Source organism: Rhinolophus sinicus, chromosome 15, assembly GCF_057876585.1.
Source record: "Rhinolophus sinicus isolate RSI-liver-muscle chromosome 15, RSI-T2T, whole genome shotgun sequence".
Classification (NCBI taxonomy): Eukaryota; Metazoa; Chordata; class Mammalia; order Chiroptera; family Rhinolophidae; genus Rhinolophus; species Rhinolophus sinicus.
In genome coordinates, this window is record NC_142515.1 from 406129 (window position 1) to 419931 (window position 13803).

General features: G+C 59.9%; 1 protein-coding gene across 3 annotated transcripts in view; it reads right to left on the reverse strand.

The window, feature by feature from the left end:
* ADGRA1 (adhesion G protein-coupled receptor A1) overlaps positions 1–12966 on the reverse strand; it is a 29602-nt gene extending 16636 nt beyond the window's left edge. Inside the window, exons 1-4 of one of the 3 annotated variants that reach the window (XM_019728307.3) lie at positions 12056–12966; positions 11239–11412; positions 5584–5711; positions 4459–4582 (exon numbers count right to left, since the gene is read on the reverse strand). In XM_019728307.3, the coding sequence (XP_019583866.3) occupies positions 4459–4582; positions 5584–5711; positions 11239–11241 (255 nt within the window). In that variant the 5' untranslated portion in view covers positions 11242–11412; positions 12056–12966. The other 2 variants (XM_074338762.2, XM_019728310.3) reach the window with 2 other exon arrangements.
* Between the last annotated feature and the right edge of the window lie 837 nt (positions 12967–13803).

Below are 13803 nucleotides of genomic sequence, written 5' to 3' on the forward strand. Positions count from 1 at the left end.
GGAGAGGCCCGTCAGCCCCCGCCCTCCCAACCGCTCATCCCCAGAGCCAGTCTACGCCCTCCCACACCTGCTCATCCTCAGGGGACAGCTCAGCAGTGACAGGAAATGCCTCTGCAGGAGGCACTGGGCTTTTTGGTCAGGCAGACGCACACTGCACAGGGGCCTCGGAGCTCAAGGGAGTCGCCTGAGCTGCAAAGAGCCTGGAAGCTGTACTCTCCTGCAGAGGGGTGGGGGCGGGGAGCCCGAGGGCGTATTCGAGAGGTGCCCCTGGGCGTGGCCCTCTGGCGCTGGCTACATACGTGGCCCTGAGTGGCGTGCACATTGTCCCACACGCGGGCCCATGTGCACACGTGCCTGTGGTTGGACCCTAGAACCCCAGGGAGCTTGTCTACTGGACCCTCCCCACACAGGTGCCACCAAGTGCAGGGAGGCCAGCAGGGGCCTGCCAGGTGCCAGTATTTGCCTGTGAGATAAAGCACCTTCTGGATCGCATAGTCAGGTCCGCTCCCTGAGAGTCAGGGCTGCTCCCAGCTGCAGAGACAGCGTGAGTCTGTCCCATTGCCCCTACGTCCTGCATCGCTAGTCAGCGTTCCAGCTGCACCCGCTCTGTAAACGAGGTTACCTTTGAAGTAATAACCTGACATTTTGTAAGGACAAGGAAAACATGGCTATAATTGGAAAGGATATAAATGTTGAAAGAACAGAGCTTCTCTGAATAAAGCTAGCATTACAGTGACTTATCCACAGCTCAGTTCCTACTGCTGAGAAAGCGCCACAGTAACTGAGGAGAACTTGGCAGGCTGGGGGGGAAGGCCCAGCGCTGCGTTTAGGGCTCCCCGCATTCACATGACCAGTCCAGCCTTTGCCTCACTTGGCCTGGGCTTCCCTTGCGTCACATCACGTGGGCTCCGTCTCAAGCACACGGCCTCACCCACCTGGCCGACAGGAGGCAGCGCTGGGAACTGAGGGGACGAACTCTGTCAGAAGAATTGGCAGGCAGGGGGACCGTGTTGCTGGCCCTCCATGGAAGGATGGTCTTTCTTTTCAGGGGACAGCAGGGTGGCTGTCATCAGGTATTAATAGAAATAGTCAGAGACGCGTCCTCAGAAGGAGCGTGACCCAAGGCCTCGTCTTGGGAGCTGACCAGGAGAGGAGAGCACCATGCAGGGGCAGGTCCGAGCCTCGCCCAGACAGCACGTTTCGGGATTTTGAGAAGGTGAAAACAGTAGAACTCTGTCTCCCAAACACTGCCTTACGCTGCACACGTGGAGAGGTCACAGGGACAGTGCCCTGGCTTTCAGATAGGCCTCTGCCGCCATCCCAGGCTTCCGGGCCCAGGCAGCACTGATGCCTGTTATTCCGTGAGGACGACGGTAGCCGTGTGTAGGTCCATGACCACTTAGTACGTTAATGAGGCACACGGTCAGTTTTGTTGCCATAACAACATCTGTTCTCTCCAGCATCAGAGCTTTGGACCACGTCTCGTACATTGTTTCACCGTAAGGTGGAGTGGCACTTGGACAGGGGAGGTTGGCCCGAGTCCTGTGTCCAGCACCAGGGCGGTGCTGGGTGTCACTCATCAAGGCGGGGGCCACGTGGCTGCCTACAGTGAGTTGGCACAGGCAGTTATGGAGACCGAGGAGCCCAGACCTGCAGTCGGGAAAGTGGAGACCCAGGCGACCGGTAGCGTAGCTCTCACTGTGTCCAAGTCCAAGGGCAGGAGACCCATGTCAGAGCGAGACAGGCAGGCACAGAGTTCGTCCTCACTCAGCCTTTTGCTCTATTTGGATTCCCAGAGGATTGGGCGAGGCCACCCAGGCCAGGGAGGGCCGTCTGCTTGCCTCGTCATCCCAAACATCCTCACAGAACGCTCAGAATTACGTTTGACCCGTCACACGGACACACAAAGTAGCCACCACCCTTCCTGCGCCTCCTGGCCTCTTATGCACCAAGGGGAGGAAGGAACTGAGCTGGGCAGCCTGGCTGACACTCGGCCACAGAGACCGACGCCTCTATTGGCGCCTGCAGAGCATAGGCCGGCTTTAGATAACCATCATGGGAGAATGTCACATTGAGGGAGGCTGGCTGAGGTCGCCCGTGCTGCACTCCCACCCCCGTACCACCTTCACCTGCGCTCTGTGGGCTCATCTCCCTGGGTGCACTGCCCGTGCCCCCCCACTGGCAGGTGGCTCTGCACAGTGGAGGAAGGCAGTGTGGGCTTGTTCTCAGCTGCGTCGCAGCACCCACAGGCCCCGATGCATTTTTGGGAATGAATGAGTGGACAAATTAATGATGCCTCTGCTACCTTCTGGAAACACGGTTGGAAGATCAGGACGGCACGCCCTCCAGAGCCCGGGCTGGCTGCCTCCAGCAGTGTCCTGAGGTTGTCACCACGAGATCTGATCTCTGCAGATTTTGCCTCTTCAGACAATTCCAGGCCTTCACCGGCCCATAGCCACCTTGGATACTGGCTGCCCACCCCAGCTGAACTGGCCAGGGCTTGGGTGCCATAAAGACACCTGGCAGACACAGGACATCTTCCAGGTTTTCAGGAGTGTGTGGGCTCCACAATGCCGGGACCTTTGTGAGGAGGGGGGAGGCTGGCTGCACTGCCTGTGACATCCACAGGCTCTTTCTTCCCTGCTGGGCCCCGGCTCATGGGCACTTGGGTGGAGAAGTATGGACAGAGATAGCAATCCGTCAGACACCCTGCTCCACAGCAGTGCTTACGGGCAGACTGTACCTGGGACATCCTGGGCTCTGGTGTTGGCTGTTCCCACACCTAGCGAAAGGTGAAAGGATGTGGGTCTGCCTCTCAGCGTGGTTTTCAGGTATGTGCTGGGCCCAGGATGGGCTTCCTGAGGGGGTGGGTGGCCCTGAACATGGACTTTCAGTAAAGTGACGTCTCCTCTGTGTACAGGAGTCTGGGGAGGGTGAGCCCAGGGCACCAGGGTTTTAGAGTAGGGCGCTGTCTCACAGGGGTGGTACCTCACTTGTGGGCGGGCAGGTGTGGGGACAGGAGCTCCCAGCTGATTGACCCCCAAGGCACCCCTGCAGGAACAGCCTCATGCCCCCCGGCCCCCAGGGTGAGTCACCATCCACTGCCATCTGTGCAGGTAGACAGGTTGTCTCGTGTGGGCAGATGGCCACTGAGGTCAGAGCCAGTACACACGGGTCCTAGGGGATTAGGGTGCAATAGCCCCACGGCCTTCAATTAAAGCCTGTTGAATTCACAGCAAGCAAGGATGCAAGGAGAGCAATATGACCTCCTGGGGGTCGGCTGCCAGTGTCCCCGCCACGTGGCCTAGGGAGACGTGCCCACAAAAGGACAGAAACCAAACGTGGAGTCCTTGGTGAGATGCTCCATGGTCTGTGGGGCAGCCCTTACCTGGCCCCCACCTGGGTGTTGGAGGACACTGCCCACCTGAGAGGTGACTGTCCACCTGAGAGGTGACTGCCCACCTGAGAGGTGACTGTCCACCTGAGAGGTGACTGCCCACCTGAGAGGTGACTGCCCACCTGAGAGGTGACTGTCTACCTGAGAGGTGACTGCCCACCTGAGAGGTGACTGTCTACCTAGAGGTGACTGTCTACCTAGAGGTGACTGCCCACCTGAGAGGTGACTGCCCACCTGAGAGGTGACTGTCCACCTGAGAGGTGACTGCCCACCTGGCGTGACTGTCCACCTGAGAGGTGACTGCCCACCTGAGAGGTGACTGTCCACCTGAGAGGTGACTGCCCACCTGAGAGGTGACTGCCCACCTGAGAGGTGACTGTCCACCTGAGAGGTGACTGCCCACCTGAGAGGTGACTGCCCACCTGAGAGGTGACTGCCCACCTGGCGTGACTGTCTACCTGGAGATGAGCCAGGGACATGAGCAGATGGGCTGGGCAAGGGGCTGGAGAGAAGGGAGTAGGGAGGGGCCTCGGAAGTGGCTGCAATGGCTGGGCTCCTCTCCTCACTCTAGTTTGTGGAAGGGCGTCTTCTGAGTTCTGAGTGGCTGCCTGGCAGTGCTCCGGTGAGAGCTCCTGCTGCCTGATCAGGAGTCTCAGCATCGGTGTCCACGGATGGTCACCTGGATAGGGGTGGCAGGTGGCCCCATCCACCCCGTCCGTGCCTCTGCGCAGCAGTCTCTGTGGGTGGGGGGGGGGCGCGTCCCTATTCCTGGCCAAGCACGGTTGGTTGGACAGTAAACTTGCAGTTAGCGTGCAACCACAGGCCTCGGAGCCAGCTGGTTCAATTGAAAAGTAAGTTGTTTACATGATGGAGTGCTGGGCAAAGCCACAGACTCACCTGGGTCTGCAGCAGACGTGCTGGCCGTTTAACCACTGCCCTCAAGACACAGCTGAGCACACACTCGAGTGTGATTTCATGGCAGTTACCACAGGTTTGCCCTTAGGGAGGAGCGCGGAGGGCCCTTCACTTGTGTACAAAGTGACGCCACGTGCAGCACTCACCGCCTGGCACAGTGTCCGGTATTTGGTGCGGTTGATGCCGCCGGCGAACGCCGTGAAGGTCAGGGCCGCGTGCAGGCAGAGGTTCAGGAGCGTGTGCCGGCCCTTCCTGCTGATGCGGATGGCGCTGCGGGAAACATGGCACCTCAGCCAGGTGTGTGTCTACAGGGCCGGGCCAGAGGGGACACCCAGGGACAGGGTCACGGGAAGGCGGACGGACCGCCAAGTGCACCCTCTTGCGGGGCTGTGGGTGGTTTGGCGTGAAATCGCCCTGGGACACTCGGCCGTAAGGGGTTTGGGGAGAGCTCGCACACGCTTGTCACTGACAGTGAGGACACGCAAGGCCTGTCCAGTCACAGAGACAGAGGGGCGGAAACTCCAGCTTATGCCTCCTGCCCCCCAGGACAGGCTCTCTCTGCCCTCTCTGAGCAGGAGTCTAACACCTTGAGAGGAGGCGTGACTGTGACCAATAAGATGACCCCTAGCGCCATGCCTGTCCCTGGACTCAGACGTGGCCAATGGCTGTGACCACACCGTGACCCTGCCTAGCCCCTGGCTGCAGCACGGTGCCCCAGCTGTGATGGTGGCCATGCACGCACAGGCCTCTTCCTCTGACTGTGGTCTAGGCATTGCCCGGGACCTAGATTGGGGGTTTGTCCCTGACTGTGGCCGGGGCCCCTCCCCACATTTCCCAGGGCATCTTTAAGTGAGGGGGACATTCCCAGGTCATCTCCCAACTCCAAGGCAGAGGTGGCCAGGAAACCAGCTCAGTAGAAAACCAACTAGACTTCCTTTTCTAGGTAAAAAGGCAAAATGCAGAGGTGAGTTAGGGTCTGCTGGCTGCTTTAACTTCCACGGACGTGGGCTCTCAGGCACCTGAACTCTCTCTGCGTCGTTGGGGGAAGAACTCTCACCCACTTGGTAGGAACATAGAGGCCGGAATGAGGGCCACAGCTGTCCCTGACACTCAGGCCGCCTCCAGGGCCACCCGGGTGCTGGGCGGGCTCAGGCTGGCTGGCTTGTGTGAAGGACCTTCCAGGTACTTCCTGCTACGAGGTAGGAGACCCCGCTTCAGGGCTTGCCTGTGCCGGCGAGAGCAGGAAGCCTCAGGGCAGAGAGGGGCCTCACCTCCGGTGCACGAGGTAGGTGATGACGGAAGCAAGCACGCACAGCAGCATGACGGCCGTGCAGGCGTACACCACCGGGTGCAGGAACTCCCCTGGGTGCTGGGGCAGAGATAGCACGGTCTTCAAATCCTGGAGGGAACACAGAGCGGGGCACATGAGAAACGTGGCCGAAAGGCTGCGCGCGGCAGAGCTGGGGCGTCTCCTGGAGGCCGCGCCCTGCCCCTGCGAGTCGTTCAGGACAATTTCTGAATCAAGGGGTTTGCTAGGTCTCAGCGAAGCAGACAGCCTGCCAGGGTGAGTGCTCAGGCAGGGGGCGCCCCGGCCTCGTGGGCTCCCCACCTGGGCCTCTATGTTCAGTGTGTGCTCAGTGAGGCGTCTCTACAGGGCTCTGACAGCCCCTGGCCATTTCCCTCGTGACTGGGTCCCATCAGCTGCTGCCGTGACAGCAGAGAGCCCTCCACATGAAAGTCCCTGGATGCCAAGGGGACCCCTCATAGTCTGACCCCCGAGGGACCTGGCCGACCATGAGGCTAGAAATAGCAGCCGGGGCTGGAACAAGCAGCTCACAGGATGCGACCAAGGAAGGCCGCTGTGGTGCTGGCAGACAGCAGGGGACACCACGGGGGCACCGGACTTCAGTCCTGACTGTCTACGGTTCAGGGTCTGCAGGGCTGGCGTGGACGTGCACAGAGCAGCCGACTCCTGGACCACGAGCTTCGGCAGGATGCTCACGCCATGCACCCGATTCCCACTGAGTTGTGAGCTCAGGGGAGAGACAGCATCAGATGCCACTGCCAGGGGACAGGGACACCGGGGCTGCAGTGCCCACACAGGAGACCTAGTGGCCCTGCGTGCACCAGCCGACCAGGATGGCCATGCCTGCTGGTCCCTGAGGGAGTGTCTGCGGCCCAGGCTTGTGCAGGAAGCCGTCCTGGCCTTACAGCCGCACACAACAGCGGGCAGGGCAGCACCAGCTGTGCCCTCCATCCTGCAACAAGGACAGTTCACCTGTGGGGGATGCGTTTCTGTGACAAAGGACAGAACTGCCTATTGGTGAAGAGCAGTGAAGTCACTGAATGCCATCGTTTGGGGGACATTAGCCGCTGACGTCCTGGGCTGCCAGAAGCACTCACACACCAAAACTCTGGGGCATCTGCCATCAAGCGAGGGCGGGAAGGGGATCCTGGTGGCCCCAGAGACTTCTAAGGTTCTCCTACAGTTGTCATGCTTCCTGCCAAATGCGAAACTGCGAAAGTCACTTTTCTTGGTCAAATCCCGACATTCAAGTTATCTTTTCACTCGCTGTTTCTTCCACAAGTGTGTTGTCGGCAGGAGAACACCTGGGCACCAGCCATGTCCCCAGGCGATTCCTGCCGGGGGGCGGAGGGTTTCCCTCCCGTGGCATCCACCCAGGGTCTAAAACAGCCTCGCTGTTCACGTACAGCCCTGCTGGCCAGAGCATGGGGGTCATGTCTGAACATGCGGTCCACCCTGTGTCCAGCCCCTCCCTACTTGTCAGGACCAGTGCCCTGGTCCTCTGCTGAATGGTGGGGTGGTTTCCACACCTCTGGGGACTTGCCTCCCTTCATGGACTTTCATGGGGGTGCTGTCACTGGGGTGTGAATGCCCGGGGACCTGCACTGCCCCCCAAACACCCCTGACTCTTGGTGGGGGGGACGTGGGGGCAGGGATGATGGCAGAGAGCAGAGCTGACGTCCTGATGGTCTGTCCGTGTGATGTGTCACAGCACATCCGTCCCCAGGATTGCAGACGTGTCTGGCACCCAGGACCCACATCAGAGCTTACGTTGAAACGCATCTTATCTGTCGGTTCTTATTCACATATGCAAACCCCCTTTCTGTTAGGTAAGTCACATAGAAGTCAGATGGGTTTTCCTGCAAACACTTTGGAGTGTCCTTTCACAACACAGGCTTTCCCTGCCATCCGCCGGCCAGCGTTCTCGTGCTGGGACGTCACCGGCCTTCGACTCTCCCTTCTCCGAGGGCCCAGTTTCAAGGCTTCCGTGGAGGGCAGGCAGCCGAGGGGCCCCCGAACCCTGAGTCCTGAGCAGCTGCACCCACAGTGTATGTTTTATAAGAAACATTCGACTCCCTTTGGCCTCCTATTTTTTTCTTTCTCCAAATCAGTTATCAGCAGTGCCTTTCTACATTTTTAGAGGTGACATTTAAAATTCAAAGTAGGTAATGCAAAATGGAGATATATTTTCTATTTTAAAGTTCACACATGTACAAGCTCCTGTTGGGAGAAGGTACTTTGCAAGCTTTCCATGAGAAAATCCTCACGGTGGTCGGGTGTGTGGCCCTCAAAGCTGACTGACTGCTCCAGACACGTCCCCAGCGGCCACGGACCCAGCAGCACCCTGTGAACCAGGGCCGCTGGTCGGAGCTGGGGCCTCACAGCAGAAAGGCTGGGGGGCGGGAGGGGAGGACGCGGGACGCCAGCCTTCTCGCCTCCACAGGGTCTTGGCCAGGCCTGCGGGTGGCGAGGGCACACCGGATGTCCTTCCTCCCGGCTCTGTACCAACCAAGACTGATTTCATTACAGGCTGATGTCCCTTGTCGCCTTTTCAATGATAATTGCATCTTATTGACCTGTCAACCTTCCATCAAAGTGTTCCCCTGGGAAAGGCAGAGGCAAAAGATAAGTAATTTATTCATTCGCAGCACAAATTACCCTAATTGGATGTTACATTTACATAGTTTGTTACAGTTGCCTTTGGACAGGCGTGTGGGCTGGTCGGATTCTGAAGAGCTTTGCACAGAAACATGATGAGAAGTGTGAGAGGGACGTTGCTTGTAGACCGGGGGTTACTTGCTCAAAATTGTTCATGGTAAGGGGCCTGGTTAGATGGGTGACACGCCATTTGTGGGATGAAGGTAGGTTTTATAAGTGTTTAGAAATTTAAATATGGGACTGAGTTAAAAGCAACAAACAGAAGTCACTGAAGTTCTGAAGCGTTGGCAGGATCGAGGGCCGTCCTCCAGGTGCCAGCAGGGGCCCTGGCAGGCGGCTTGGCAGTGGCAGCACTGCCACTCTGCTGACCGGCTTTGGGCCCGGTTCTGACTCGGCTCAGACCACCAGCTGTTCCCACCCTCTCGGCCCCTCTGCCCCCCACCTGGCACCGCCCTGAGCCAGCTCTCCCGGCTCGCCGACAGCACCAGCTTCCTTGGTCTTCACCCCGCTCCCACCCTGCACTCTTTGGGGGTTTCAATTCCCTTGTTCCCTTTTTCGAATGTGGGGTGCTTCTGTGCAGAAAAGGGCTGTCCTGGGCACGTGTGTCTCGGCTCCAGGCACGGCTGGGACAGGCCTGGCCTCTCACCTGTCCTGGCTTCATACCCCTGGAGGACGTGGCCAAGGACACTGAGACACCACGCTCAGCCCTGCCCCCGGCATGTGGGGGCTCTGCCGGGGTCTCCATGAAAGCCCCAGCCCTGCTGTCTCTGACACCTCTAGGGACAAGGGCACCCCCGAAGCGAAGGCACCAAGTGGCCTTTGTGTCACTAGAGACTGGAGCACCCCTCATTGCGACCTGGTGAGCAGCAGAGTCACTCGCTGAAGTCACCTCAGGCCGTAAGACAGTGGCTGGGAGACCAGCGCCCACCTGTGAGGCCAGGGCTGCCGCCCTCCCACCGGCCTCAGTCAGACCACGGACTATCTGAAAGGAAACAGAAAGTGCGACGGTTTGGACAATGCCTGCTTCCAGAGCCTGAAGAAAGCTCATTGCCCCAGGGGAGTGTGAGGGGCCCAGGAGGTGACAGGCCACACTCCAATGGGCACCCTGGACCTGCTGCATTTGGGCCCCAGCCGCACAGCACAGAAACACAGCGAGACAAGCCGAGCCAGTCTGCTGGGTTTCCTGACAGCTGTGATGATGACAAGGGGACCTGCTGGCCTGGGCTTCAGATGCTGGAGTCTGGGCTGCCGCTTGGCCACAGGCCTCCAAGACCCTACCCAGCGCCTGAGGCAGACAGAAGCACAGGCCTGCTTGGGACTCAGCACAATTCAGCTTCAGCATGTGGCCGCAGACGCCTCTTTCCCCGAAGGATCTAGAAGGTGGCTTGCCGACCTCAGGTGGCAGGCACCCCATGGCTGGGGCTCCAGGCTTCCCTCCCTCACCCCCCGTGACCCTGCGGTGAACTTGCCCGCACGTAAACACCGCACATCTACACCGCAGACTCAGACACACACAGCAAAGTGCTCCACCAGAGTTGCCACCCTGCACATGACGCTGGGCACACCACTCCTTCCAGAAATGCGGCCCAGTGCACCGTCATTTAGGAAGGACAAAACCCCAACACACTGCTGAAACTAGGCTCTCCGGGCAGTGCTCACTCGGCTGGTTTTCGGTCTGGGACCAGCCAGCGCAGCGTGCAGACCCGTTGGCCTCAAACGGAGCAGGGCGTGTACAGAACGGGCACAGAGCAGACACAAGGCACATTCTCAGCTTCGGGGAGACCATGCCGTTGGTGTGGAAGGGCCGACGAGTCAGGGGTGGGGAGGCATAGATGGGGCAGCCGGCCGCCTGCGAGGTCTGAGGGGCGGGCCCGGCCCCACCTTCTGGGGCACCTGTCAGCTCGCCCTCCCTCTGCCAGTGGGACCTCTCATGTTCCACTGCAAATGGGGATCTAGATTTGAGGATGAGAAACTTTGAGTGCTGCCACCCTGGAGGCTGTGGCCATGCTGGGCGTGGCATCTGTGGGCAACAAGTGCTCCATTGAGCTGGGGGCCGGGCCAGCTGCCTTCCCCTCTGAAGTGTGACCTATGCCCAGGACAGGCAGCCTCTTGGACGTCTGAGAGGCAGGTCGCTGCCGTCCTTCCAGCCTCCAAGGCCCCAGTGGGGCAGCTTTGCAAATGATGCTGGTTTTTGGCAAAAAGCATCTCTCCTGTTTGGACATTTCCAACCAAGAAGAAAATGAACCAGGGACTCAGATGGACCAGTCCTTACGAAGCAGACAACCGGGTCTGCATGAGGACTCATTGTCGGCGTCTGTGCCATGGCCGCTGCCGGCCGCACTGTCCTGTGGCCATCAGCATTCCCTGCACACGCCCTGCCGCTGTCCCTTACAAACACACACAATGCATTATTCACTCCGCCGTCAACCCTCCGGAGTCCCAATCGGCAGCAGCCACCATGAGGCTCACATGAGGAGCCCAAACAGCCCCCTTTTCCAGTGAGACACACTCCCTGTTTGCTGCACGTGCTGCCGAAGCCCACCATGGCGTCCTCCTGTTCTGCCAACTTTCTGAGGGGAAGGGCTGCCAGGGGACAACCGTCTGCCAGGCACAGGACAGAGTGGAAGGGACCCCAGCCCAAGGCCATGGATCCGCCTGAGACGGGGGCACAGGGCAGATTCTGCTCTGCTGATGAAGTGATTCAACATTGCGGCAGCTGTCAGCTAATTAGTATGACCCACATGAGCAAGCAGGAGACAGCGGCGGGCAGTCGGAGACCCGCCTCCCTCCAGCCCCGCCCCCGCCCCACAGGACCCCTGCCCCCAAGAATGAGCATGTGCCCACTGCCTGCTAACTGCCCAGGCGACAACTCACTTTTCCTGCCTGGAACCTCGATGACTGGGTGGCCGCCCTTGGCGTGGCCCCCGCTGGACCCCAAGCGGTGTGGCAGGGGAGGACTCACCATGAGCGCTGCGAACTTGTGGGAGGGTCAGTGCTGGGTGGGTGACGGTGGGTCGCTGGCCACCGGCTATGTGGCGCCTTTCTCCCCGCCAGCCTCCATGGAGGTCCAGAGGTCAAGGTCCCAAACAGCAGCCAGAGTCCAGCCCCAGACCACGGGCCTCGAGGCTGCACCCACCTGTGAAGACAGGGCTGGTCAGGGCAGGGGTCCACCCGCTGCCTGCAGCCCCCCCGCAACTCTGGAGTTGCCACCATCTCGGCTGTTCTCAGCCCAGCCGCCTGTTGGACTGTCTGGCTCGGGCCTGTGCTCTGCCGGGGACGACCGGGGCTTGGCGAGCCTCCATGGCCCTGGTGGAGGCAGAGACAGCCAGACTGCCCTCCGGGGAGCTCTTCCTTCTCCATATTTAAAAATCAACCTCTGCTTGTCATCCAGGCACAGGAAACTGAAGTCGACCGTTTCAACTGCCTGTCAGTTTAAGTCAAGAGAATCAAATAAACCTTGAATTAACCTCCCAGAGAACAGCCAGCCCTGGGCAGGCGGAACCTTCCGCTGCCTGTATGCGGCCGACCTCGGGCAGCCGTTTTCCCCACAGACAAGGATTTCGGTGGGGGCTCCGTGCCCTCGGCTTGACCCAAAGTTGTTCAGAACCTGCATTTCCAAGAGCGGGATTCACCTCAGCCTGTTGGCACTGATGTCCGCCAAATGGCACTGAATGGACGCTGCGGCCAGACGTTGCAACCTGGCCTCCCCCATCCGGCTGCTTCCCCACCTGGGCCACCCCCCGCCCCAGACCCCACAGAAACACTGCCCAACTTCTCACCTATTTTGGCAGAAACAGCTGGAGTGGCAACAGTGCTGTGCTTCCCCTTGCCGGCAGGATGTGGTGAGCTCTCTGTGCCGGGCAATAGTCCCCCATCCCGGGAGCGGTGGCTGGGGCTTGCAAGTGGAGTTGTCAACAGATTGCAAGCCTGCAGCGGGGTGAGTCACAGCCAGCGCCGGCAGACATGCAATGCAATTCTCAGCAGGCAGCTTTCAGAACTCGGCAAGGACTGCCAGCCGCCTCTGCGCCTGCTTCCGAGGGCGAGGGCGACAGCCGGGACCACGGCCGGCGGGAAGCAGGAGCCGTAACCATGGGGATGGGGGAGGCCGCCGGCGCGGGCCGCTCCCTGCGGCAGGCTGGGAATGGTTCTTCCCGCGCCCATCACACTGCAGAGCGATTTAAAGAGACAACCCGCCAGGTTTTGCCTTCGCTTCCAGCCGAGTAGGACAACTCACGTTAACACATCTCTATGGGAGGAGGCAGGAGGATGACTGGTGATTTTATTTTTAAAGGAAACCTCTGTCGGTTGAGGGCTCCAAGCACAGAAATGTGGACACGGAAATTGATTTTGGAGGAATTTTCATAGTGCTGGTGTGAAAACATCACGGACCCAAATGTGTGTGCATATAGCTGAACCCACAATGAGTCCCTCCCAGCATGAGTCAGCAGGGTGGTCCTGCAGGTGTGGACCGAGTGGCCAGGCTGGAGGACCCCCATCCAGGTCTCAGCCCCCAGCCCTGACAGAGGAGGGGAGGGTGTGGAGAGGCGAGGGGGCGGAGCCCCGTCTGTGTGTCCAGCTCAGTTCTCCAGGGCATGTACAGATGGGGGTCTGGGCTCAGCTCCCCTGAACCTGGGGGTCCCCACTGCTCTTCCCTTTAGTCTGGAAGGTTGTGACGCTGGCACCTAGAGTCCCCAGGTCCCTGCTGTCCCCAGATTTTGAGGGGCCTGAGCCTGTGCTACGGGGGGGGGGGGGTGCCAATAAGAAGAAAGGAACTAGATAGAGGGGTTCTGCAGCTCTGGCGTCCTTGGCTCCATGGCACCCAGGCTCTGACTGGCGTGTTCTCAGTGCCCCTCTGTGGGACACTGCTCCTCTGTGGGACACTGCGATGAGCTTAGATCGCAGATGAGAGCACGAATCCCAAAGGGTGGAGTGACTTTACAGGAGCAGAGGGAGTGGTTCTCAGAGCTGGTCCAGACCCACCTGGTCTCCCAGGATTGCTCCCCAGGCCTGGAGGGCAGCTTCGGGGATCCCTGGTGGCCTGGGCCAGTGGTCCTGGACTAGAGGGACAAGGACGGGGGTGCAAAGACCGAGGGAGGGTCCTGCCCAGACTCCCCCAGGCTGGGGTGGTCTCCACAGCACTTGTGCCCTGATGTCCTGCCCACCTGCAGCTCTTCCCACCAAGACTGTCCAGCTACGGGGTGCAGGGTGTACTCAGGTCAACGCCTGGCTGTCCTCATGGGCTCCCAGCCCAGACAGACAGAAAGACAGGTGTGAACAGTACGTCCTGGCCCGGGAGCCCCAGGGCAGTGGGAGGGGCTTGGAGGAGGAGGTCTTTGGTGGCCTCTGCGGTCTGTGTGCAACCTAGTGTGCTGTCCCCGTGCCCTTTCCCAGAAAGCCGGCGATGCATCCTGGCCTCAGAGCAGGGACCGGGACCAGAATCCAGCTTCCCAAACCCTGCAGAGGTGGCTCTGGGACAACAGAAGATGCTGCTGGGAGGGGGGTCAGCCTGGCCTGGGCAGCCCTGGAG